The sequence below is a fragment of the Mustela nigripes genome, chromosome 1 (genome assembly GCF_022355385.1).
Source record: "Mustela nigripes isolate SB6536 chromosome 1, MUSNIG.SB6536, whole genome shotgun sequence".
NCBI lineage: Eukaryota > Metazoa > Chordata > Mammalia > Carnivora > Mustelidae > Mustela > Mustela nigripes.
In genome coordinates, this window is record NC_081557.1 from 170,212,565 (window position 1) to 170,235,361 (window position 22,797).

General features: G+C 49.2%; 1 protein-coding gene across 1 annotated transcript in view; it reads left to right on the forward strand.

Moving 5' to 3' along the window:
* Window positions 1-17,518, forward strand: part of HADH (hydroxyacyl-CoA dehydrogenase) — a 47,392-nt gene extending 29,874 nt beyond the window's left edge. Inside the window, exons 4-8 of the mRNA XM_059377030.1 lie at window positions 2,309-2,435; window positions 5,889-5,978; window positions 9,710-9,782; window positions 15,629-15,745; window positions 16,670-17,518. Of these exons, the coding sequence (XP_059233013.1) occupies window positions 2,309-2,435; window positions 5,889-5,978; window positions 9,710-9,782; window positions 15,629-15,745; window positions 16,670-16,788 (526 nt within the window). The 3' untranslated portion in view covers window positions 16,789-17,518. The remainder of the gene's footprint in view (window positions 1-2,308; window positions 2,436-5,888; window positions 5,979-9,709; window positions 9,783-15,628; window positions 15,746-16,669) is intronic.
* Window positions 17,519-22,797: the final 5,279 nt, after the last annotated feature.

The following is a 22,797-nucleotide window of genomic DNA, read 5'->3' on the forward strand; positions in this document are numbered from 1 at the left end:
GGCCATCTCTGTACTCTTGTTTTCATTTCATTTATTTATTTTATTTTTAACAAGATTTTATTTACTTATTTGACAAGAGAGCACAGGGCAGAGCTGCAGGCAGAGGGAGAGTGGGAGGGAGAAGCAGGGTTCCCGCTGAGAAGAGCCTGATGTGGGATTTGATCCCAGGAGCCTGGGATCATGACCTGAGCTGAGGCGAGCCGCTTAACTGACTGAGCCACCCGGGCGCCCTCTTGTTTTCCTTTCAGATCCCCTTTATTAATCCCCTACTCAGTTTTGTGGTTGCCTTTTTAGGTAGCTTGATTGAGATATCCTTGACTGTTGATTTCTGCAATGATTCCTGTAATGGGAGAGGAGAACATGTTCTAGTGGTGAGGTTCCCAGTAGCACCCCTGACACGCCCTAGGAAAGAACACGACTTCCTTGGCTGCGGAAGTGCAGATGAAGAGGGGGGCCGTGGCCCACAGAGAGCCCAGCTGTCCTGTCCTCCCTCCTCTGCTCCACCAGAGTCTCCACTGCGCCCTCTTGTCTTCTCTACACTAAGCCTTGGGGTGTTGCCAGTGATCATCGTGTTTGTGCTGTCGATTTTCTGTTGGTACGTGTAAGAGGAAAGTAGTGTTTTGGGTCCCTGAGTGTCAGAAAGGGAAAAGCCAAAGACCATCCAAGAGTCCAGTGTCCAAGGAAAATGTGAGGGTGTACTTTTTTGTGGAAGGTAAGGCACCCCTGTAAATTGACTGTGTCTGCACATTGTGTTTGTGTGGAAAGAAGGCAGTATGAGAGCTATTAGGAGCAGAGCCAGCCTAGCTGATTGGGTGAGGGGGAGGTAGAGGTCTGTGAGGAAGAGGCATCTTTCCCCTACTGGTAAAAGGTTCACTGAGACCACCTTGAACTGGAGACACTGGGGACTGGGCTCTGATGTAACTTCACCCTTTAATGAAACGGGCTGTCCAGTGTGCTTCCATCTCTCCTCTCTGCAGGGAAGTTGCCTTCCGTTGTTCTATAAGACGGCACCCCAGTATGAGTGTAGCAGCCCCTGCCCGTACAGCCTTCGGGTGCCACAGCCTTCTGCTGTCCTTGGGGTGCCATGACCTGCTGCTGTGGTCACAGTGTGCAGCCTCATGGTACCTGTGCCAGCCACACTTGTGTTTCTTCCCTCCGACCGCTCCTCCCTGACTCACCCCTGATTGCAGGCAGATTGTAGTATTGCCTTTCGGGTAAGCTAGAGCCCCCAAATCGGGTCAGTCAGGGGCCACTCTGCTGGCCTGCACCAGGCCGTCTGGTTCTCGTTAGCATTAGGTGTTTTATGTTTGTGTACCCACAAGGTGGCGCTATAGGAAAGCCTAGAAGTCTTGCTTGTCTTTGTTTTCAAGATTTGCCCCTAATGCCTTTGGCACCCCACTTTATGGTGGTCTTTAAAAATTGAATTTGGATTAAGTCAATATGAATTTTTAGAAATTTATATTAGCAGACACACACAGATGGTACTGCTTTTTTAGATGTCTTTCTTTTTCTTTCTTTCTCTCCTTCCTTCTTTGAGAGTGAGTGAGGCTGGGGTAAGAGAGAGAGGAAGAGAGAGAATCTTAACCCCCATGCGGGGCTCAGTCTTACAACCCTGAGATCATGACCTGAGCTGAAATCAAGAGTTGGACACTCAACTAGCTGAGCCACCCAGGCACCCCTACTTTTTACAGAGATTTTATAAGCAGAATACCTTGAGCTACATTTCTTGTAGATGAACGTGTATCCTTCCTTCTCCAGATCTACCTGTGTAACCTTAAAACTATTTTTGGACCATGTTGGTTTTTCTTCTGTTTTCATTTTAATTCCCATTCAATGGAACATGAAAGCTTTTCACTTGAGGGGGAAAGATCTTAGTTCTTTTCGAGTTTTTTGTTGACTTTGAGGGTATGTGGCATATCCTTTCTGTCATTAATCTGTACTCACTTGGGGTTTCATTTTGTGACCGAGGCTGCTACTTAATTAACCTCAATTTTCCCCCACATACCATAAAAATTAACAAACACAAGTAGAGACATGTTGCTCCCCAAAATAAATGGAAGATTGGTAAAGATTACACCTCGGAAACAGGTAAGTTTAAATTACCTAATTTAAAGATTCAACCTTGAAATGAAACTGGTCACTTGATTTCAGCTTCTTGCGTGAAGATCTCTCTTCCCCGACTTCCTCCAGGGGTCAGGACAGCAGATCTGGGCAGTGGGCAGTGGTCTTATGCATTGTACCGAGGGCAGTCCTGTTTGTTGCAAAAGACGGGACTCATCCCGACACTCCACTGTCTCTCTCTCCGCAGACACACGATCTTTGTCAGCAACACCTCCTCTCTGCAGATCACAAACATAGCCAACGCCACCATGAGACAGGACCGATTCGCCGGGCTCCACTTCTTCAACCCGGTGCCCATGATGAAGCTGGTGGAGGTTGGTGGGCGTGTGCTTGTGTCCGTCTGCTTGCCTCGCCAGTTCCGCCAGTCCTGCTCTCAGACTCATGCCCCTTCTGCCATCTGGGGGGGTGGTGGCTCCAGGTGGATTTTGTTGGGTGGGTGGAAGGTGTCTTGGGGCACGGAGCCAGAAGAAGAGAGAGCCCCTGATATGTAGGGAGGCCTCTGTGCTTTGTTTCTCTGCAGCCCGGTGGTCTGACCAGTGAGGTCCGGGAGGGATCCTAACTCTTGGGATGTCATTTACTTTTTTGTGCCATATGGGCTGGGCAGTACAGGAAGAGGCGTCTGACTGGGAAGACAGCACTGCAGACCACTGGCTCTTGGAGGCCACAGAGGCCAGAGCCACACGTGTTCATATGGTCTCAGTGAGGTCAGTATGCTCCAGGCTGTGAATGGAATTTTATCAGCCTGTTTTAACACAGGAGCCACTGCACCCCCTAGTCCACTGTCACTGGGGTGAATTCTGGCCCAGGTAATCAGGCCTTACTGTTGTCTCCAGATGAGGCCCATCTCCCAGTGTTTTGATCGTAGCTGTTCAAGCAGCTCTCCATAGCCTGAACCTCCTGAGCACAGACCTTTGGAGGGGAGTGGGGCCCCTGATGATCCTGTTGGGATCACTTCCGCTTTCTTGCTTGCTTGCTTGCTTGGAGACTTGGGTACAGGGAGACGAGTCACAATAGACAATTTGCACCTGAAATGTGGCAACTTGCCTTTTACAGGGGGCTAATTATAGGGTCTGAGGAGTAACCGCTGTTAAAGTAGCATTTGTTCTGGGGTTGAAGAGTTATTGCCGTGCGAAGTGTGGGGGATGTGAAGCCAGGCAGACCTCCGGGCGTGGGCCGGGGCTCCCTGGGAGAGTCTTGGGGTTTGCTTTCTCCCCTGGTGCCTTCTCCTGCCAGCCCTTTCCATCCTTCATCTCGCGTGCCCTTACCCCTGCATCCCCTGCCTAAGCATTCCCCTCTAATTCTAATTCACTTTTAATGACTACTGTATGTCCTAAATTTTCTCTCAAAGACAGCTCTGAGCTGTCTGTGGTAGGAATTTATCTGTTCTGCTAGCATTGCTCCTCAGCTGCTTCCCGAGTACTCTCCCGTATGAAGGAAGTTTTTGAAGAAGTTGAAGAATTGGGGGGTGGGGGGCAATAAAAGAAGCAGAGAAGACCAAAGAAGTGGGATGGAATTTTCAACCTTTCGGTGCTTAGGGACTAATCACTTTCCTAGTTACTGTGTCAGGTACATGTGTTTGGAGATAAAGACACATTGTATACATTTCCTTTAGACTCTAATGCTGTTTTCTTCTGCAGTTATGTAATAGTGTAGGCCTGTGTCTTTGGGAAGGTAGGGTGTTGGTTGTTAAAGGCCAATGCTTAGCATATGTTACCATTTTCTAGAAAATGTTTTCTAAAAGTACTCTTTATTCAGTTTTTATTCTTGGGTGTTCACATATGTGTCGCTGGTGGTGAGCATGACAGTGAATCATGTCCTAAGTTGAGCCTTTCTGCTCTGCTTGGGACAGGACTCACACGTATGTATGTAGGTGTATTTTTCCAGACTTTGTATTGGAGCTATAAACGGAATATCTGTAGCACATGACTGCTTGTTGAATGGGCGAATAAATATGCCTCCTCTTATTAAAAAATCTTTACTATTGACTCCTTTAAATCAGTAAATTACATTTGAAACTCTATAATTAGCAGCCTTTGTCTTAGTTCAATCTGCAGGATTCTGCTGGAGACCTTTTCACACCTCCTTTTGCATTACTCTCGGATTGCTGTTGGGTTGAAGGTGTTTGCAGAGCAGTTTCTGGTCCATCTCCTCCCATTCCTCATCCCCATCGTCCTGGTGCTTTTGTCTGTGCTTCTCATTCACTTAATGTCATAACATACAGCCACACCCCAAACTGGGATCACATTAAAAGACGGGTGGTGGTAATTCTCTCCATTTATATGGCACCTTTCATCCTGCACAGACACTAGCTCATTAAGCCACATGGCCCTCTTGCAAGATGCAGGATGTGGCAGATACCATTATCCCTGTTTCATAGTAGAGAGGTGAAGCACGGGGGTTGACGGAGTTGTCTCACCTCATATAAAGGGTCTAAAGTAGAAGCCAAGCCTGTTTGTTTTGACTCCCATTGAAGTTCCTTTACAGTCATTTACATCATATATATATATATATACATATATATATATGTATGTGTGTGTGTGTGTGTGTGTGTGTGTATATATATATATATATATATATTTTATATAATTTTTTTTTAAATTTTAAGTTTTAATTCACCTGGGTCTCTTTCCATTTGCCAAAATCTAGTTGCTGACAGGTGTGCTAACTGTGTCCTGGGGCTGGCTGCAGGTGAGGTAGTTGGTGAGACCTCCCAGAGTGGCAGCGGCCTCTGTGAGCAGGGCAGCTGGGCCTTTGCTTGCTTGCAGCTCTGGGGTCCAGCGGGCTGCCAGGAGCCTTCCCCAGGTGCATGTCAGGTGGTAGGCCCAGCCTGGGGTAACTGTGTCCTGGAAGTGGAAACCTTCCTCTAGGATAAGCCTGTTCTTGGGGCATCTGTGCGAGAGAGAGTGGAGTACTGGGGGCAGAGTATTGGGGTGTGGCAGTGGAATACTCATCTCAGTGTCCAGACAGCTGTAACTTGGGTAAATCACTCTGTTTTCTGGGGGCACAGTCTCCCCATCTGGACCAGAAGATGGCACTCCAGGCAGAGTGCTATAAGGGCACTTGTCATACTCCATAGACCTCCATTACCTCCCTGAAGTATAGTAACAGTACTGAGTAAAACAATATCAAAGTCAGCATTTCCTGAGCACTTTCTGCCTCCTACCTTTAATGCTTCCCTTCCTGATCTAAACCATTGTCACCTCACCTCAGCTGCTTGAGGTGGGGAGAGTGAACTTAGTGTCATCTCAATTTCAAGAAATGTGCCCAGGGTCACAGAGCCAGTAAGTGGTGTGATGGACATTTGAACCCAGGTCTGTCTCAGGGAGAAAGTCTATAAAACTCTCCTACACACATACACATTTATATTTTAAGCCTTGATTTTGTACATTTTGTAGTACTTCATTATCCTTTTTTGAAAGATTTTACTTATTTGAGAGAGTGCACACAAGAAGTGGGGGGATAGAGGGAGAAGTAGATTCCCTGCTAAACAGGGAGCCTGATGTGGGGCTCAATTCCCAGACCCTGAAATCATGACCTGAACCGAAGGCAGACAATGGACTGAGCCACCAGGCACCCCTAGTTCTTCACTGTCTTAATGTGGACATTTTGGTAAACGCTTTGTTTCTGGGTTTAGATTCTTATATTATGGAACTAAAACTATTTTTACCCCCTTCTGTATCGACACTTTACATCAATATTTTCTTGAATTGTTCTGTGGCAATTGTTTGCTGACTCCCTGGTCATAATCCTCTGCTTTGCATTTCCAGGTCATTAAAACACCAATGACCAGCCAGAAGACTTATGAATCTCTGATAGACTTCACCAAAGCCTTGGGAAAGCATCCTGTTTCTTGCAAGGTAGTGTATAGGTACTTTGGGAAAGGGGTGATTTTCCTCAGAACTGACTCATTTGGGGTAGAATTCATCTATAGAAGGATGTGAGGTCTGGGGACACTCCCATGACAGGGCTGTCTGGGGGCTGGGAAGAGCAAGCTGGGCCTCTTCTCTAGTTTGCTGGCAAGGGAGCTGGACCCAAAGCCTTGCCCGAGGCTCTCTGATAGATCCTTTGAGATCTGAGGAGAGCCAGGGCTTCAGTTGAGGAGAGTGGGTCTTGGCTTTTGTCTGTGGATGGGCTGCTATGTTTCCATAAATGGTTTATGTGGTCCCATTGGCTTTAATTTCTGCTGGGTCTGGGGGAGCCATGGAGCCTGTGTGTCAGCGACAACGTGGTAGACATGTGTGTCCCCAAACTGAAAACCAGCGCCTCACTTTGGGAAAGAGCGCAACAGGTTGCTAGGGAAATAACGAGAGAGGGGAAGAGCCTACTTCCCCAAGTGGGATTAATGAAGCTGTTTCTCAGGGAGTGTGGCATTATGGTTTTGTGTCTTGTTTTTCATTAAGAAGCAGGGCTCTGTGGGAAGCATGCATCCCACCTTTCTTCCCTTCTTGCCACACTCCAGCACTCCGTTGGTGTAAGTGAAATGACCCCAGCTGCTGTCACCTGCGGTCATTCTCCTTCTGTCTCCGTTGCCTCTAGCTCCTCTTTAGTCCTCCCAAGGCTCAGGACTATACTTCTGCTATACTTATACTTTTCTAAATGGGCACTTGTGCCATACTGTTAAAAAGTCTTGTAAGTGTGCATCTCTTTTTTTGACCATACTCTTTTCTGTCACTTCTTTTCTGTGGAAAGGTCTGTTTCTGAATCCTCTGAATGAGTCCTCCGTCGGCATGGCCCCCACCCATAGGCTTGAGAGAGCAGGCTTACGTGCCTGTCCCCCCGTCCAGGAGAGTAGCCTTATTAGGGAGTCTCATTTTTTAGCACTCACTTTTGATTTGTTTAGTGGTTTTCCTTTTTAGTTTTTTTAATTTTTTTTAGTTTTTTTAAAGATTTTATTTATTTGGCAGAGAGAGACACAGCAAGAGAGGGAACACAAGCAGGGGGAGTGGGAGAGGAGGAAGCAGGCTCCTGCTGAGCAGGGAGCCTGATGTGGGGCTCGATCCTAGGACCCTGGGATCATGACCTGAGCCAAAGGCAGATGCTTAATGATTGAGCCACCCAGGTACCCCTGTTTAGTGGTTTTACATTGACTGGATTTTTTTTTTTAAGTCCAATAAATAGCCAGAAGTTGCACTCTCTCACTGGGTTATGCTTTGTTCATGGCAGAAAGTAGTAACGGTGTGAGAAAGAGCATCTGTGTGTAGTGAATGAAAAACTAGATAAGAAAGTGGAAATGTGGGGCAGGCAGTGATTGTCCTTAGCAGCATAATCATTCATTGACAGAGAGTGAGGATCCCTTCTTCCACTGGAGTGGCCCCCGCAAATGCAGGAATCAGAACTCCCTGATCTCATAAAACTGCCTTGTTACATCATGTTCAGAACTCTTTCTGGGTGATACCTTCCAGCTTTTTGGGTCAGTTACTCGGGCTCTTGAAGTGTCCAGACAGTGTAAGGCAACCCTGAAGAACAAGGGTCAGCACACTTCCCTGCAGGGGGCCAGATAGTGTTTTCCGGTATGTGGTCTCTGCTCTAACTACTCGGCTCTGTTGTTGGGGGTGGGTGGAGCGGCGGGGGGGCAGCCTAGACAGTACACACAGGGCCCATGGCTGTGTCAAGGTGGTGGAACAGTACAGAGGCAGGCTGGGGGCTGGATTTGGCCTGTAGGATCACAGCAGACCAACACACAACATAGCAGATGATGCTGATGCACCCGGACTGTGTGTTTCTTCATAGTGAGACTTCTTGAGAACGTGGTGTGGAAAGCATGAGACCATGGACTCTGGAGCCAGCATGACTGGGATCACATCCTGGCTCTGGCACTTGTTAGCTGTATGATCTTGGGCAAGTTACTTAACCTCTCTGGGTCTCAGTGTCCTCTTCCCCCTGGTAAAGGTAATAATAGTGCTTATCTCACAGGTTTATCATAAGGAGAAAATGGATTAATATTTATAAGGTACATAGAACAGTGCTTGGCACATAGTAAAGTAAATATAGCATATTTAATAAATGAGTATAAAAGTATAATGCATCTGATTACATAAAGTTAAATTGCTTTATTAAGGGACTGTGTCTCTTTACGGTACAATTTACATATCAATATCGTGAGAGTACATGTCTCTGAATCAGCAGCAGCATTGAATATTAGCATGAGGGGGAAAAAACCCTTTTGCCAGTAATCTTATTGGCAAAATGCCATTTTATTCTAATGAGAACAACTTTGATTACTAGTGAGTTTGAATACTTCGTGAGTTTTAGCACTTTTTTGGTATTGAGCTTTGTGGATATTAACTGTATAAAACTCCATGTATTCTGATTGGAGCAAACATTTTCCCCAGGGTACTTTCTGACTTCTAACCTTGTAGAAGTGTGCTTCATCTGCCCTGTCCTGAGCTTCTACAGTAAACTTTCTGAGGTTTAAAAGCACTTTGGCCCTAGTTACAAAGTCAGCATCTTTTCCTTAATACAGTTGTGGTTAAGCTGATGCAGCTGTTTTGCTCATCCCTGTGGTCCTGTGGAGCTAGGAGTAGGACATGCTTTCTGCTTGTGCAGAGTTACAGGAGGGACAAATCCAGTGGCTTTACTGCCTAGTTTACACAGCATGCAGTCAGGCTAGTTTAGACTAATGAGGGGGGCAGGCTGGCTTTCATTTGTACATTTATTGAGGGCCTAGTGTGTGTACTAGAAAGGGAACACAGGGCCCAGGGCAATAGCGAGGAGTTCTGTTTGCAGGAACATTGCAGCCTTTTGTTTAAATTCATACCATTTACTTAGTGGTAATCAGCTTCATAGAAATAACACCAAAAAAAATTACCAGCCCAGCCTGCCTCACAGATTCCCCCAGAGAAACCACATCCCACAGGAGACCTCCAGGAGAGCTGATGAGCATGGTAATGATGAGGAAATCGAAAGGGGTGTGTTGTTCGGGGCAGGGGGTCATCCGGGGTGCAGGGACCTTCTGCCCTGGCACCTGTCCCCAGTTGCACTGCCTGGCACAGTGCCCTGGAGTGTGAGAACAGCCCAAGTAGCCCAAAGATGGCAGCTGGGAGTCCAGGCAGTGGCGCTCCCGTGCAGATGGTGGTGCGTGCTCTTTCCAGAGCCCTGAAAGGGGTCCTGGCAGGGAGAGGGGTGAAGGGGCTACCGTTTGAGGGTTGGCCGTGTGCATAGCATCTTGTGTGTTTTCTGAGTTGTCTTCACAACTTGTGGAAATTATGACTCTCATTTCACCCGTGATGAGCCTGATTTCAGAGTATCTCAGTGTCAGAAACTATTAGCATTCGAGCCAAGACGGCCTGCCCTCCGAGCTGCGGTCTTTCCAGTGACCTCTCTGCCTTCATCTGCCTTTATTTCAGGATTCCTGCAGTGAGGGCATCTAGGCTTGATCTTATTTCATTTTTTTAAAGCATTAGAACTGTTGGATAAATTGTCATGTACCATAGAAGTAGGGCCATGCTGGGAGTTCAAAAGAAACCTTGAGAACGCTGAGTTTTGTCAGTGCAGGTCATATGATGCAGAGAAGGGGCAGTCTGCTGACTTGCAGAAGGTCAAGTTCAGTGAAAATTCACCTGTCTTTGATTTTTCTCTCCTAAAACAGGACACTCCGGGGTTTATTGTGAACCGTCTGCTGGTGCCATACCTCATGGAAGCGGTCAGGCTGTACGAACGAGGTAGCTGTCCTGATCTGCGCTGGGGGACAGTGGGTCTTAGCTCTCGGTGCTGCTCCCTGGTTCTCAAGCAGTCCTGTGGAAGTGGTGAGGCCATGCAGGGTATAGGAGGTGCTTCTATTCCTTTAGCTCTGTGAATCAACCTCCCTCTGGACCCCAGGACCTTTGTTGTTGTGTCCCCCTGCCCCTCTGGGTTCCCTGTGAGGCCTCTGAGCTGCTGAGATGTGGCTCTGGAATGTCCCCTCTCCCCCCAAGCACCCAATTACAGTCAGCCAGAGCAGCTGCATGACCAGCCCGGATTTATAGCCCGAATCTCTGCTTTTGATGAAGTTTCCTGCTTAAAATAGTAATAGTGTAAAAATCACTGGACTAAGGGACCTTTAACATCCTTAAAGTTCAGAAATTTTTGACTCTGTGATAGATGATGGGAGGTAAGTGACAAGGCTAATAGGGGACAATGACTATTTCTAAGGGCCTTCCCCATCTTACTAAGTGATGCCATGGTGATTTGATGATTTCTTTTTAACCTTAAGAATGGTCTCAAATGTTTTTCTCAATACTTGTTGGTTTACAAAGAAAGATTTCCCCTGTTATAAAATTATAGAACTTGGGACATGGTCCAAGGTTATAAAATGGTGTGCATTTTCCTGCTTCCCTTCCCTACCACATTTCTGGAAAGGTAACTATCATGTCAGCTTCAAAGGCAAATAGGCCTTAATAGGACTGGATAAAAAGCAAGTGTAATTGTTTTCAATTACTTCATTCACAAATGCTCGCTCCTGAGAATGTCATTTTTGAAACAAAATATTTATACCAGCTCTTCAGAGAGATGAAAGCACATTTGCTTCCTCAAAATCTGCTTTAAATATTAAAACTTGCCTCTGTTTTATGGAAGCATTTGCCACACTTTTGCTCTAAGATCAAACCAACACTTCTGTGTTTATCTATCAACAAATATGCCTAATTACACCTCAAAGAGTGTGTGAAGCATTTTACCCTACTTTGAAAGGCAGGTGTTTTTTTTGTTTGTTTGTTATTTAGTGTAATGTTTTAGAATGTAGCATGCGGGTAATCTACTTCTTAAGGTTTTTTTTCCTCACTAAAACATACTGTCACTTTGGTATATTTTCGGATGCGCCTTGCATCTGATCGTAAGTGGAGAGGCGTTTTCTTGTCTTTTGCTCCCTCCCACTGGCATTGGTCGCTTTGACCTTCTTCATCAGCACCCCCCACCCTGCCCTGTGAGGTGAGGCTGGATAGGGGGGGTCTGAGCCCCGGTGGACGTGTTCTTAGACACTGCCCACCGTGCTGCCCAGGACAGCACGGCACTGCTCGCCCCTCTGCCTCTATCCCCGCGGCTGCTTGAAGCCTGGGAGCTGGAGCATTGGCTTCGGGAGCAGCTAGGGCCATGTGTGGGGTGGGCGTGTGGCCCGGGAGGCACACTGCGGTCTGGACTCCACGAATCCTACCTCGGGCTAATTACCAGGCCCCTTTGCCCGGTCTCCACTGCCCCCCGCCCCCCTTCCGGCCCGGTGAGAGGGGCGCCCACTCTCAGCGCCTGGTGGAACCGCGTCAGTTCGCCTCTGAAACCTGAACTAGTTTGGACCCTTCCTCTCCTGTCTGCCCTGCCTGTTCATTTGTCACATCGTCCGGGAGGGCGAGGAGACCCTACCTGCCGCACATTCCCACACACGGCGAGGAAGCTCGGGGCCGGCAGCGGAGTTGTGCAGCGAAGACACTCTGACACTTGGCTTTGCCCGGCCTCTTTCTAGCTTCTCCAGGGAGCTCCTCTACGTATGACACCATCTCGGTCGGTGTGGGCCCTGGTAACACCAGTCCTGCAGACTGGGTGGTATATCAACAACAGACATTCAGATTTCTCACGGCTCCACAGGCTGGAAGCCGGGGTGCCAGATGCTGGGATTCTGGCGAGGGCCTCTTCTGGGACGCACACGGCTGCCGCCTCGTATTTTCACATGGCAGGGAGCAGAGAGGGGAAATGAGCTCTCCTGACTCTTGGAAGGGCTCGCATCCCTTCATGGGGCTCCACCCATGATCTCATCTCATCCTGGGGGCAGGGGGTTAACATGCATTCTGGGGACGTGCACAGTTGGTCCCTCACAGAGCCTGTCAAGCTGGGCTGTGTGTGCTATGTGCAGAGCTTGACGACGTGCCGCTCCGAGTAGGGGAGGCCCCTTGGGGGGCTGTGTTGGCATTAGAGCAGTCACCTCTGTCACGGCCGCTCAGGCCCCCTGGGTGACTGAGGGCCCTGCACTAGCGCTGCTGGCCAGCTCCCTGGGGCATCTGGGGACACTGCGTCTTGTCCCCCGCCACTGCTCTCTGATGCTCTTGGCCTCTTGGCTTCTTCCTCGGGCCTGCCTTCTCAGTCCTTTGGCTTCTGCCCTCACTCTGCGTGGCTCTCACGCGTTCGTGCTGTAATGCGGGGCCCAGTGGGTGCAGTTGGTCCCCCTCATCCCGGCCGCTTTCTGTCCAGATCTTTGAGCAGGCTGGTGCACAGACTGCCACACCTGTTGGAGGCCCCTTCCTGCCAAGCCCCAGGCAGCTCTTCTGGGAGCACTGGGCTGGTGGGGGCCCCCATCACAGCGTGACACGCTGCGCCCTGTCATTCCTCTGCTCAAGACCTGTTCGGTGTTTCTGTCGTAGCCCACCGGATACAGTTCCCTTCCCGGAGAAGCTGCTCTCAGCCTCCCCTCTGCCCTTGCTGCCCCTGCGCCTCTCCCTCTGCCAACGGACCTTACTCCCACTGTTATTACAAGGTCCTGCCTGATATTCCTGGGGTTCCAAGCTGGTCCTGATCTGTGTTCTTTTCCCTCTCTTTACAGCTTGACTCTCCCTCAGGGTGGTTGCCACACTCCTCCCTGTGGCAGGGCGTGTCCCTCTGTTGCTGGGTACTCTGTTTTTCTTCTGGGGCCTGGGAAGTGTCTCCTCTTTATCGTGGCCCAGAGTGCCTGGACTGGCACTTAGGGAGCTGTTGATGGAGAAGGGAGTAGGGGTGCTGCCCGGTTTGTTGTTAATGCCAAGAGTGGTTGGCAGGTGGCGCTGGTGAGCCAGCCTAGGAAACAGGAAACACTTCCGGCTGCTCCCAGCTCCCCACTGAGCAGGAGGCCTGGGGGCTCACTGAGTTAGGGGCTCTTAACTGGGGAGAGGTGGGAAGCCCCATGAACCTCCTGAAGTTGATGTGAAGTTTTGTGTTTGCGTTTTATTTGGGGCAGGTGTCCTCTTCTCAGTGAAGTGCTTGATTCTCTACAAGTTTAGGAATTATTGGTCTAAAGCACAGTTCCATATTTAACTCCCACATGGAATAGCAATCTGTGTGCTTTATTTCTCCCTCTTTTTGCCTCTTTTGCTCTGTATTACTGAGAATTTTTAGAGTTGCTGACTGTAATACCACTTAGATTCTTCTTTTTTTAAAGATTTTATTTTTATTTATTTGAAACACAGAGAGAGAGATCACAAGTACGCAGAAGGCAGGCATAGAGAAAGAGAGAAGAAGGCAAGCTCCCCTCTGAGCAGAGAGCCCTATGCAGGCCTCAATCCCAGGACCCCGAGATCATGACCTGAGCCGAAGGCAGAGGCTTAACCCACTGAGCCACCCAGGCGCCCTTAGATCTTTTTTCTTTGATATGCTTTATCTTCATACTGTTTTTTGAAATAAAAGAGTCTTCACATGAGTCTCTGAATTTGGAATTACAGAATTGCCTCCAGGGTTCATTGTTTGTCCTTGAATATAGATTTGATAAAATGGCTTTAGGTAAGTTGGGACTGTTGTGCTACGAGATTTCTGTTCCCAGGAGCGGATATTCTAATGAAGGGAGCCATCCACAGCGAATGAAGCAGTAGATACCGTGTTAGGTTGTGACCAGTAATCTGGAGAGAGATAAAGGGAAGAGGATGGCGGGAGTCCTAGCCTGGAGTTCTTACAGTTGCTAGTTTATATGCAGGAGAGGGTGGGGTGCTCTGATGAAGGGACACTTGAGCAGAGGCATGTAGGAAGCAAATGTCAAATATTGGAGGAGGGAGGACCGTAGGCTCAGGGAGCAGCAGGTGCTGGGCCAGGAGAGGCACATGCTGGGTGGTCTTTTAGCATTCTGACTCTTAACACCACAGAAGTCTCAGGGTCCAGTGAAGGCCTCTGAGCAGAATCCATTTATCAACTGCTGTGTTCTTGCTCATTTCTCCTTGGTGCATGCCTTTCCCTCTGCCTGGCATGCTCTTCCTGCCTGCCCGTCCCTTGGGATTCTCTTCATCCTCCAGGACCTGGGCCTCTGTGAGTGGGTTTTGGTGAAATGTGGGCACTGCAGTTAAATCTCTCACCTTTGCCCATGCAGAGACGTGTTGGTCTTCATGAATCTTCAACAGGGGGTTGGTGAAGTTTTTGATTTACATATCTGAGTCGTCCCGCTATATCATGAGTACTTGAGTGGTGGTCTGGTGTTTCTCTGTCTCATCCTAAGTCTCTGGTGCCTGGTATGGAGCAGACATAGATAAAAGTGGAAGGAAGGAAGGAAGGAAGGAAGGATGCCACCTGAAGCTGATGTATTTGATCATTTTTGCTCTTTTTGCTTTCTTATAGCCTAAAACTCAAAATTGTGATTCTCAGCACCCCTGGTTGACAAATCACTGGAGCACTAATAATGTCACCCATAGGAAATAATCAGTTGGTATTTTAATCACCTTCAACTGTATTTCATAGACTTTTTAAAAAATAGAGTGTGGGGGTGCCTGGGTGGTGTGATTGGTTAAGTGTCCAACTCCTGGTTTCAGCTCAGGGCAGGATCTCAGGATCATGAGATTGAGCCCCACTTCAGGCTCTGTGCTCAGCACAGAGTCTGCTTGGGATTCTCTCTCAGAGAACTTCAGACCTTCCAGAGTTCTGCTTCACTCGTGCTCTCTCTAAAGTGAATAAATAAATCTTTTAACTACACGCACATACACACACACACACATATGTATATACATATATATCTGTATATACATATATATATACATACATATACATACAAGTAGCTCCTATTATTCATGTCTAAAAATCTGAAACATGTTCAGGTATAAAATTCTCTTGGAGTATTTGAACTTTTTTCTCCTTTCAATTAGCTCTGGTATAATTCACCATTTCTTTATATTTTGGAACAAAATTCTACATAAAATAAGCTTGTTATAGACTATTCCCATTCCTCATTTTGGAGAAAAGGAACCAGGTTGTCTGAGAAACTTGTGGCCCGAGGACCATAAGAGTGAAGGGTAAAATTCCAAGGAAAAAGCACATTGGCTTTTATCCTAGTCTACGAAACTCAAACTTGAGTGGCAATTCTAAATCAGATTTGGGCTTCTTTTTGAACTTTATCTTGACTAAAGGGTTGATGGGAGTGGAATTCCAGAGGAATACTCATTACTTGTAAAACCAAGAATGCTGGAAAAGTAAAACATGCATAATAATACATATAAAAATACAAAGGTTTGTTCTTTCCTGTTTTAAAAAGGTCCTGTTTATCAGTAAAAATGATGCTCTAAGCTTTAAGTGATGTTGGGAAATCCCAGTCCATTAAAAATAACTAATGTTTCCAGGCCACCAGGGCCTTCTCCCTGCGTCAGCACCGTAGCAGTGCTCTCGAATGGACGTTGCAGAACAGCTTGGCGGAATGGCTTTGGAAATCTTGTGGTGTGTTTGGTGGGTACCTCTGTGATGAAATCTTACCAGTGCTAGAAATCCTGACTTTGGATGTTTTTTGAATGTGCAAATTTGCAAAACTGAATTCTGGGGTTATCAGTGTGACAAGGAGAACCGTGGGAAATACAGTGATGGCTCAGTGCTGCCCTCTTGTCCTCAGGTGATGCATCCAAGGAGGACATCGATACTTCCATGAAGCTGGGAGCTGGTTACCCCATGGGCCCATTTGAGCTTCTCGATTACGTGGGGCTGGATACTGTGAAGTTCATCTTGGATGGTAGGAATTGGACTTCTCTCTTATCTTTCTGTAATGCAGTTGAGGTAGTCTCTTTTGACCGTGAATTACAGTGCCTGTTCACAGCCGTAACTTCAGACCTTCCAGAGTTCTTTCCCACCAACTTAAAGATTCAAGTTAAAAGATGGCAGGAAAAGGAAAAATGTGCTTGCCAGCATCTCCTCACAGGGTAGCTTATTTTTAAAACTTTTCATCTTGAAACAATTATAGATTCAGAGGAAGTTTCAAATATGGCACTGACCGGTTCCGTGTACCCCTTCCCCGGTTTCCGCTAATGGTTCTGTGGGATAGGATCGCACTGGAAGCGGCTATTGGTACACTGTGTCTTTCCATCATAAATGCTCATCTGTGTGACCTCCACTTCTGTGGAGCTCTAACCTCCTTTAAAGACAATAATATATCTATTTAGTGGCTCTGAAGACGGTAAAGATAATTATGAAAACTGGTCTCCTAAAGTTTAGTGTAGCTCCTGCTCCCACCTCTCATGAAGAATACCCAAGTATTTGTGGGGAACAAGGAGGGCTCTAAGTGAAGCGTGAACTTTTGGATTTAATGAGCCTGCCAGATCCCAGTGGCAGCAAATCCCAGTTTTTAACATGTACTCCAGAAGTCGTTTCGTGGTGCCACTGAGGAGTCCAGGGGGCAGAGTCACTGGTTCTGTGTTTGTCCCTGGACTGTGGGTATCAAGCATTTCCAGGAGGAGACTGCGTGAGTGGCGGGGCCACGTGAAGCCAGCTGTGACAGCCACGGTTTGTCCGGCTGTGTCCTCCCAGTGGCCTCCTGCCTCTGCCACAGCAGAGCAGGGCCCCTTCTCCCAAGCTCCAGCCCCTGCCTTGCCCTAGGGATGCTGAGGTGTCAAAATAATCCCAGCGCTCCATCCTAAGCCCTTTTCCCTCCTCTCAATAGGATGGTATGAAGTAGATCCAAAGAACCCCTTGTTTCAGCCTGTCCCGTCCTTGAAGAAGCTGGTAGCGGAGAACAAGCTGGGCAAGAAGACTGGCGAAGGTTATTACAAGTACAAGTGAGGCTCAGCTTGTCTGGCTCCGGGAGGAAGCCCCGGAGGCACGTGCCAGCAGCTCCCCCAAGTGCCCACGGGAATGTTCTGTGGTCAGACATTCCCTCACACAGCACAGTCTGTTCGATGTGCATTTTGATTATAATCTAGCTGACGTAATTATTTACACTACTTGTCTTAATGGCAGATTCCACCATTGAGAACTGATTTCCCTTTTTCAGTCTGTTCATTTCTGTGTATTTTCTGAAAAGCTTTACACCCTCAGTGCCTTGGAGCAAACCTTACCATTTTTGTCAAGAAGTGCCCAAATTCCCTCACTTGTGGAGGGGCCGGCACTTGCTCTGGGTGCTGCTGTGTTGGGTGTTCCCGCGTGGGAGCGTGAGGAGCTGCCGGTGGCGTGGCTAGGAGGTGCCGCCGTGAGCAACACCCGCACCTGGCCTGGCCGAGAACAGTTGCTCCCCGCAGCTGCAAGCCTTACCGTGTATTTGGGGCGCAACCTGAGACGTCATGTCTTTACCCATCTCGGGCTGTCGGTGGGCCTGTCTCCAAGTGCTTGGTTTGCGGGAAGAGGTTTCATTCACATCCAGAATCTCAGTGATGATGGTCTGTCTGTCTGTCTCTCTCTTTTCCCCATGAGAAATCATTGCAACAGACTGCCTGTAAATTGATTCTAATAAAATGCAATCTTTTAATCTGTGAAAATCTGAACTGAAATAAACGTGTATAATTTAAAATTGTAACATGCTTGAATGGTTACAGAAGTAAAGGTTGGTGATTTAGTCAAAAGCCTTGCCCCATCTTCTTTGGCCTGTTATAATTTTTTTAAAAAAGATTTTATTTATCTCTTTGTCAGAGCACAAGTAGGGGGAGGGTCAGAGGGAGAGGCAGAACTCCCCCCTTCCCCACCTCATTGAGCAGGTAGCCCAGTGCGGGACTCGATGCCAGGACTCCAGGATCATGACCTGAGCCTAAGGCAATGGCTTAACCGAGTGACCTCCCCCACGCCCCTGTTGTTATTTTCATACCGCCGCGGGGGCAGTAGGCGTTTCGGTGGGGCTGGCCTGCCACTGTCACTCCGTTGACTTCTTACCAGTAAAGCAGTAGTAAGGGCACAGAAAACAATTTTTAAGGAGCATCTGTTTCTTCTTTGCCAACAAAGAGAAATAGTGTAACATAAGCCTCTTTTCATCATGGAGTTGAGAAAGTGTCTTCCAAGATAGAAATTTGAAGCAGGAAAGACATCAGAGACCCTCAAGTCCAGCAGCCCCAGTAACAGTGCTTAAGGGACGCGCCGAGGTCACAGAACTGTGTCAGAGCAAAATAGCACGTCTGAAAATCTCAAATCCAGACATTTCACACAGGGCCGTCCCCAACACGGCTGTCCTTGTTTGGTGTCCTGGGTCACAGTTCTCATGGTTGAGAGATTCCCACCCCCCCACCCCTGTGTCATGGTCTGGTTAACCCTTTTCCTGACTCTATAGCATCACGGGAAAATAATACGGTACATTTCTACCCATGTAGAGCCTGGCTTAGGAAACTTTTAGGGTATTCTTATAAAACATTTCCTAACGAAAGAAAGGAAGCACCTGTGACACCACCACCGTTGCAGTACCCAGTCCCCTGTGGTCGCACAGGGCCCTGCTGTGCTCGGGCTGCTGCTTGACCTCGGCCAGGAGCCCTAACTTCCTTCCCGCTCTGACAGCAGGGCCCGGCCCGGGCACTGGGGCGCTCACCCCGGGAGCTGGCTCGCTCCGGACGGTGGAGTTCCCGGAGAGCAAGAACTCCCGATGCGACTGCTGCCCTGCGGGGATGTCTCTTCCTAGCCTAGGTGTTTAAATGCACTTCTAGACTACCGAAAAGTCCGCAGGCTTTGCCTCCGCCACCTCCACCATGCTTGGGGCCAGGCAGGAGTGTGAACATCTGTCGCCCCTGGCAGGCGGGGCCGCTGTCCCATTCCGGTGCGCCCTGGTCTCTGCGTCCCCCGCAGGCTGGGTCGCTGCCCAGCCGGACCTGCTCAGGTCTCTGCTTCCTGGGGTGCACCCATGCTTAAAGACTGGGCCTCGGCAGGGGCCTCGGGGGCTGCTCGGTGGCCCTTGTGCGGGGGAGGGCGAGTCTGGCTGGAGCCCCCGGCCCTGGCCCTTCCTCCACACAGCAAGCGGGGACCTCTGCTGGAATCTGGAAAGGAACCACCAGGCTTTCAGTCAAGAGGATACTTATTTCCCCCTCTCTCCTGTCGTCCCTCCTAGTGATACTTTTATTCCTAGAAGAGAAAGTAACAACTGAGAGGAGAAAGAAAACGCACCGTGGGTGAAATGGCTCACCAGGAAAAGCGTCTGAGCTCTGGCTGAGCCATCTGCCTGGCTCGGCGTTCCATCCAGCAGGATGGGGGTCTCTGAAGCACCGCTTCCGTGCTTCTCGAAGAAGTCTTTGTAAAGTCGAAGCCGTGGCCCTTTAATGTCTGTAAGATTCACTGTTCATGGAGGGGAGGATGGTTGGATCTTGACACGTCCTAAGGTGTATGTCCCGTCTGGGACTGTTCGATGGTGAGGCCAGGGGGCGGGGGTGGGTGGTAAGGGGGGACCGGCTCTGGGAGCTAAGAAACTTATGTACTTTATCCCAGTGGTACAAAATGAGGGCCCCTTGGGTGTCAGGGTGCAGTGATTTCTCTGGCTGGGTCCCACATCAGCTTGAAGCCCACTGGAGGAGGCCCAGTCGCTCCCGCAGGACAGCATCACGCGGCTCCCTGAGCTCCGGCTCAGACACCGTGTGCGCTGTGTGCTTCCTCTCTCGGTTTGCAAGCTACACTTCCCACACGTTTGTGAACAACCTTTCGTCTCCTCTCACCTCGATTTCAGCCCCCATAACATTTCAACCTAGGGAACCAATTAAGTCTATCTAAAAGTACAGGGTGTGGCTACTTCCTTGTAATTTTGTGGGGCTCATTTTCTTCTTAGAAATAGGCATTGATGTTAAACACTTCGAACAATGGAAGCAGTGCTATATTCTCAACACATTTGGTTGTGTAAATTATATTTTTTTTAAATTGGTCAATGGGGGCGCCTGAGTGCTCAGTCGTTGGGTGTCTGCCTTCGGCCATGAGCCCGGAGTCATGGAATCGGGCCCCACATGGGGGAACCTGCTTTTCCCTCTCCCTCTGTCCCTCCCCATGCTTGTGTGTGCTCACTCTATGTATGTATGTATGTATGTATGTATGTATGTATGAAAAGAAAAAAATTGGTCAGTGGCAGAACAAATTTCAGTTCCGAAAAGAAACTGCTCCCCCCACACATACTAATTCTATTTGGCGTTTTATTTAGAATCACCAGCCGTATTTGTTGCAGAATTAATCAGCATAAATGATGAGTGGCATGGGCTTTGGGGTTAAACATACTTGGGTTCTAGTGCTGTGCACCACCCTGTGTAACCTGGTGGTGGGGGGAGCTGTTTGTCCCCTGGGGGTCTCGAGTAGGATGGACGAAGTGACAGAACCCATCTGGGGAGGTTGGGTTGGTGGATTAAAAATGGTGAGCACCCCGCCAGCCAATTAGGCTACTTGTGCCCCACCTCCCTCCTCTCTGACCATCTGGAAGGGAATATTCCTGAAAACCTATTGGCTTGCAGAGTCCCAAACCCTTTACACCTGGGGGGAGAGGGCTGAAGATTGAGAACAGGCCCCCGTCTCATAAAAGAGCCTTGGCAGTTAGGCTGTTGGGCCGCCTGGGTAAAAAGACAAGGGCCAGAGCCTCATACTCCGCCCTCAGCCGCCCCGGGGAGCCTTTCCAGGCCCCAGAGAGGTGCTGGTCCCCCCTGTGAGGGAGGTGAGAGCGCTTGGGGAGGCAACTACCGCTCAGGTAAGTTCCGTTTTATCAAATAAGCGACAGACTGCTGCTGACAGAAGACCCCAGGAAAAAAGCAAGTGCCCAGAAGAGATGTGTCCAAGGTTCTAACGTGTATGGTAGAGAAATAGTGGTGTACAAACAGGAGAAAACTTCAACTCCATTTTATCCTAATGTGGTTTGTCCAGGCAGAACCCCTTTGCAGGCCAGAGAACGAGGCAGGCCGTGTGTCTCACCACCCACAGCTGTTGCAGAACGAATCCATATAAATGATGATTACCCTGGGTTTGGGGGTTAAGCAGGCTTGGGTTCTGGGGCTCAGCTCCACGGAGCTTCTGTCACCTGAGTGTGGTGGGCATTTGTTTTCTGGGTGTCTCTTAGCATGACACCTCAGCCTCATTTCTGTAGATGCACTTACCGGAATGTTCCACCAGAAAATGTCGGCTGTTCTTGGGCAGGTGGGTATTAATTAGGAAGGAAAGCCCAGAATGGGAAGTGCTTCCTGCTACTTCCTTGTCAACAGCCACTGGACTCCGAAATCCCAGGTTGAGAAGCCAGGAAACCCAGAAGTCTCCAAAACGAGGAGTGGAGGGAAGAAGTCCGTGTGTGAATGAAGTATCTGCTTGGGGCGGTTTGAAGGTCTGAGCCCCCAGACCACCTTCCGGAGCTATGTGGGGGTTTTGGCGTATACTTGTGGGAAGGTAGATTTCCAGAACCTTCCGGCCTCCGTGTTTAAGCTCTAGAGAAGGGCGAGGGTGCAAGCTAGCGTGCCCTCCTCTACATGGAGCTGTGGTGGGCTGGGCAGGCCGAGCAGGAAGCCACTGCCCTGTGGTGCCCAGTACCCACTTGCTCCCCACTTCCCCTGCTCCCCCCACCATAGTTTCCCCCGTGGGAGAACAGGCCGTCTCCCCTCCGCCGTGGCAACAGGTGAGACGTCCTCCCTTAACTGGCATCAAGTGGGGGTGTGCGGCTCAGGGAAGGGAAACAGCAGAGAGCGGTCCTTCCCTGTGAAGTCCATGCGGCCGGCACCAGCTGACCCTATCCGCACTCGCGGCCCCGGCCGAGAGCCAAGGGCATGTGCACGGGCTCTGGGGACACCTACTCCCTTTTAGCACCCCGTCTCCGGGTGGATTCGTCCAGGCGCTGGCACCCGGCTCTCGAGTCCTAGGCCCGTGGTAGGTCTCTTCGTGCTTGTATCTTTATTTTCTGTGTTGTCCTTGTGAAGTCTTGTGCGTGTTGGGGGTTGACTTTTGCTGGGAGGGAGAACGAGTTTATAGCGCCCTTTTACTAAATTCACGGCTAATCCCGAATGTCGGGAGGCCAGTAAGGGACAGCAGACCTCCCTCCAGAGTCTTCCAGTCTGCAGGCTCCCGACCCCCTCCAAAATGAACCACAGCCTCCTTGGGCCTCTGTGTTCCTGGGTCTCTGATTTACCCCCTTGAACTCCCCCAGCCTGCAGGACAGATGGTGGGGTAGGGTGGAAAGCCTGAAGGCGGGAATAGAGACTGCCATCCTAAAGTCTCAATAAAGTTGGAGTGGCTGTGATATTGAGGGTGGAATTCAGGTGGAAAGCTCCTGGAAACAGGCCCACTTCTGCAAGGGCTGCCTGAAGGGTTTGGTCCCCTTGGATTGGGCACCAAGGAGAGAAGAGTCCCAGTTCACTGGAGTCTTAGAACTGGGAGCCTACCGCAGGCCTAGGCCACGACGCTGGTGTATGAGAAAGTGATGGGGGCTGTTCAGGCACTTCGGGGCTTTTGTATGCCCTTGGGTGAGCACCGAGGGGCCTCTCCAGAGCAGGGCATGGAGGGCAAGCTCGATTTTAAAACTCCGTTACCCCTTCTGCATTTGAGCTGACTGGAAAGACCTGTGACAACAGGGATGCTTGGCTGACTTGGTGGTGGAGAGTGTGACTCTTCGTGTCTGGGTTGTTTGAGCCCCACATTGGGTGTAGAGATTAAAAATAAAGTCTTAAAAAAAAAAAAGACCTGGGAGTGTCTGGGTGGCTCAGTCAGTGAAGCGTCTGCCTTCAACTCAGGTCATGATCCCAGGGTCCTGGGGTCGAGCCCCATGTCCCTCAGCGGGGAGTCTGTTTCTCCCTCTGCCCTTCCACTGGCTCATGTGTATGCGTGCTCTCGCTCTCTCTCAAATAAATAAAACCTGGAAAAAAAAAAAAAAAAACCTAA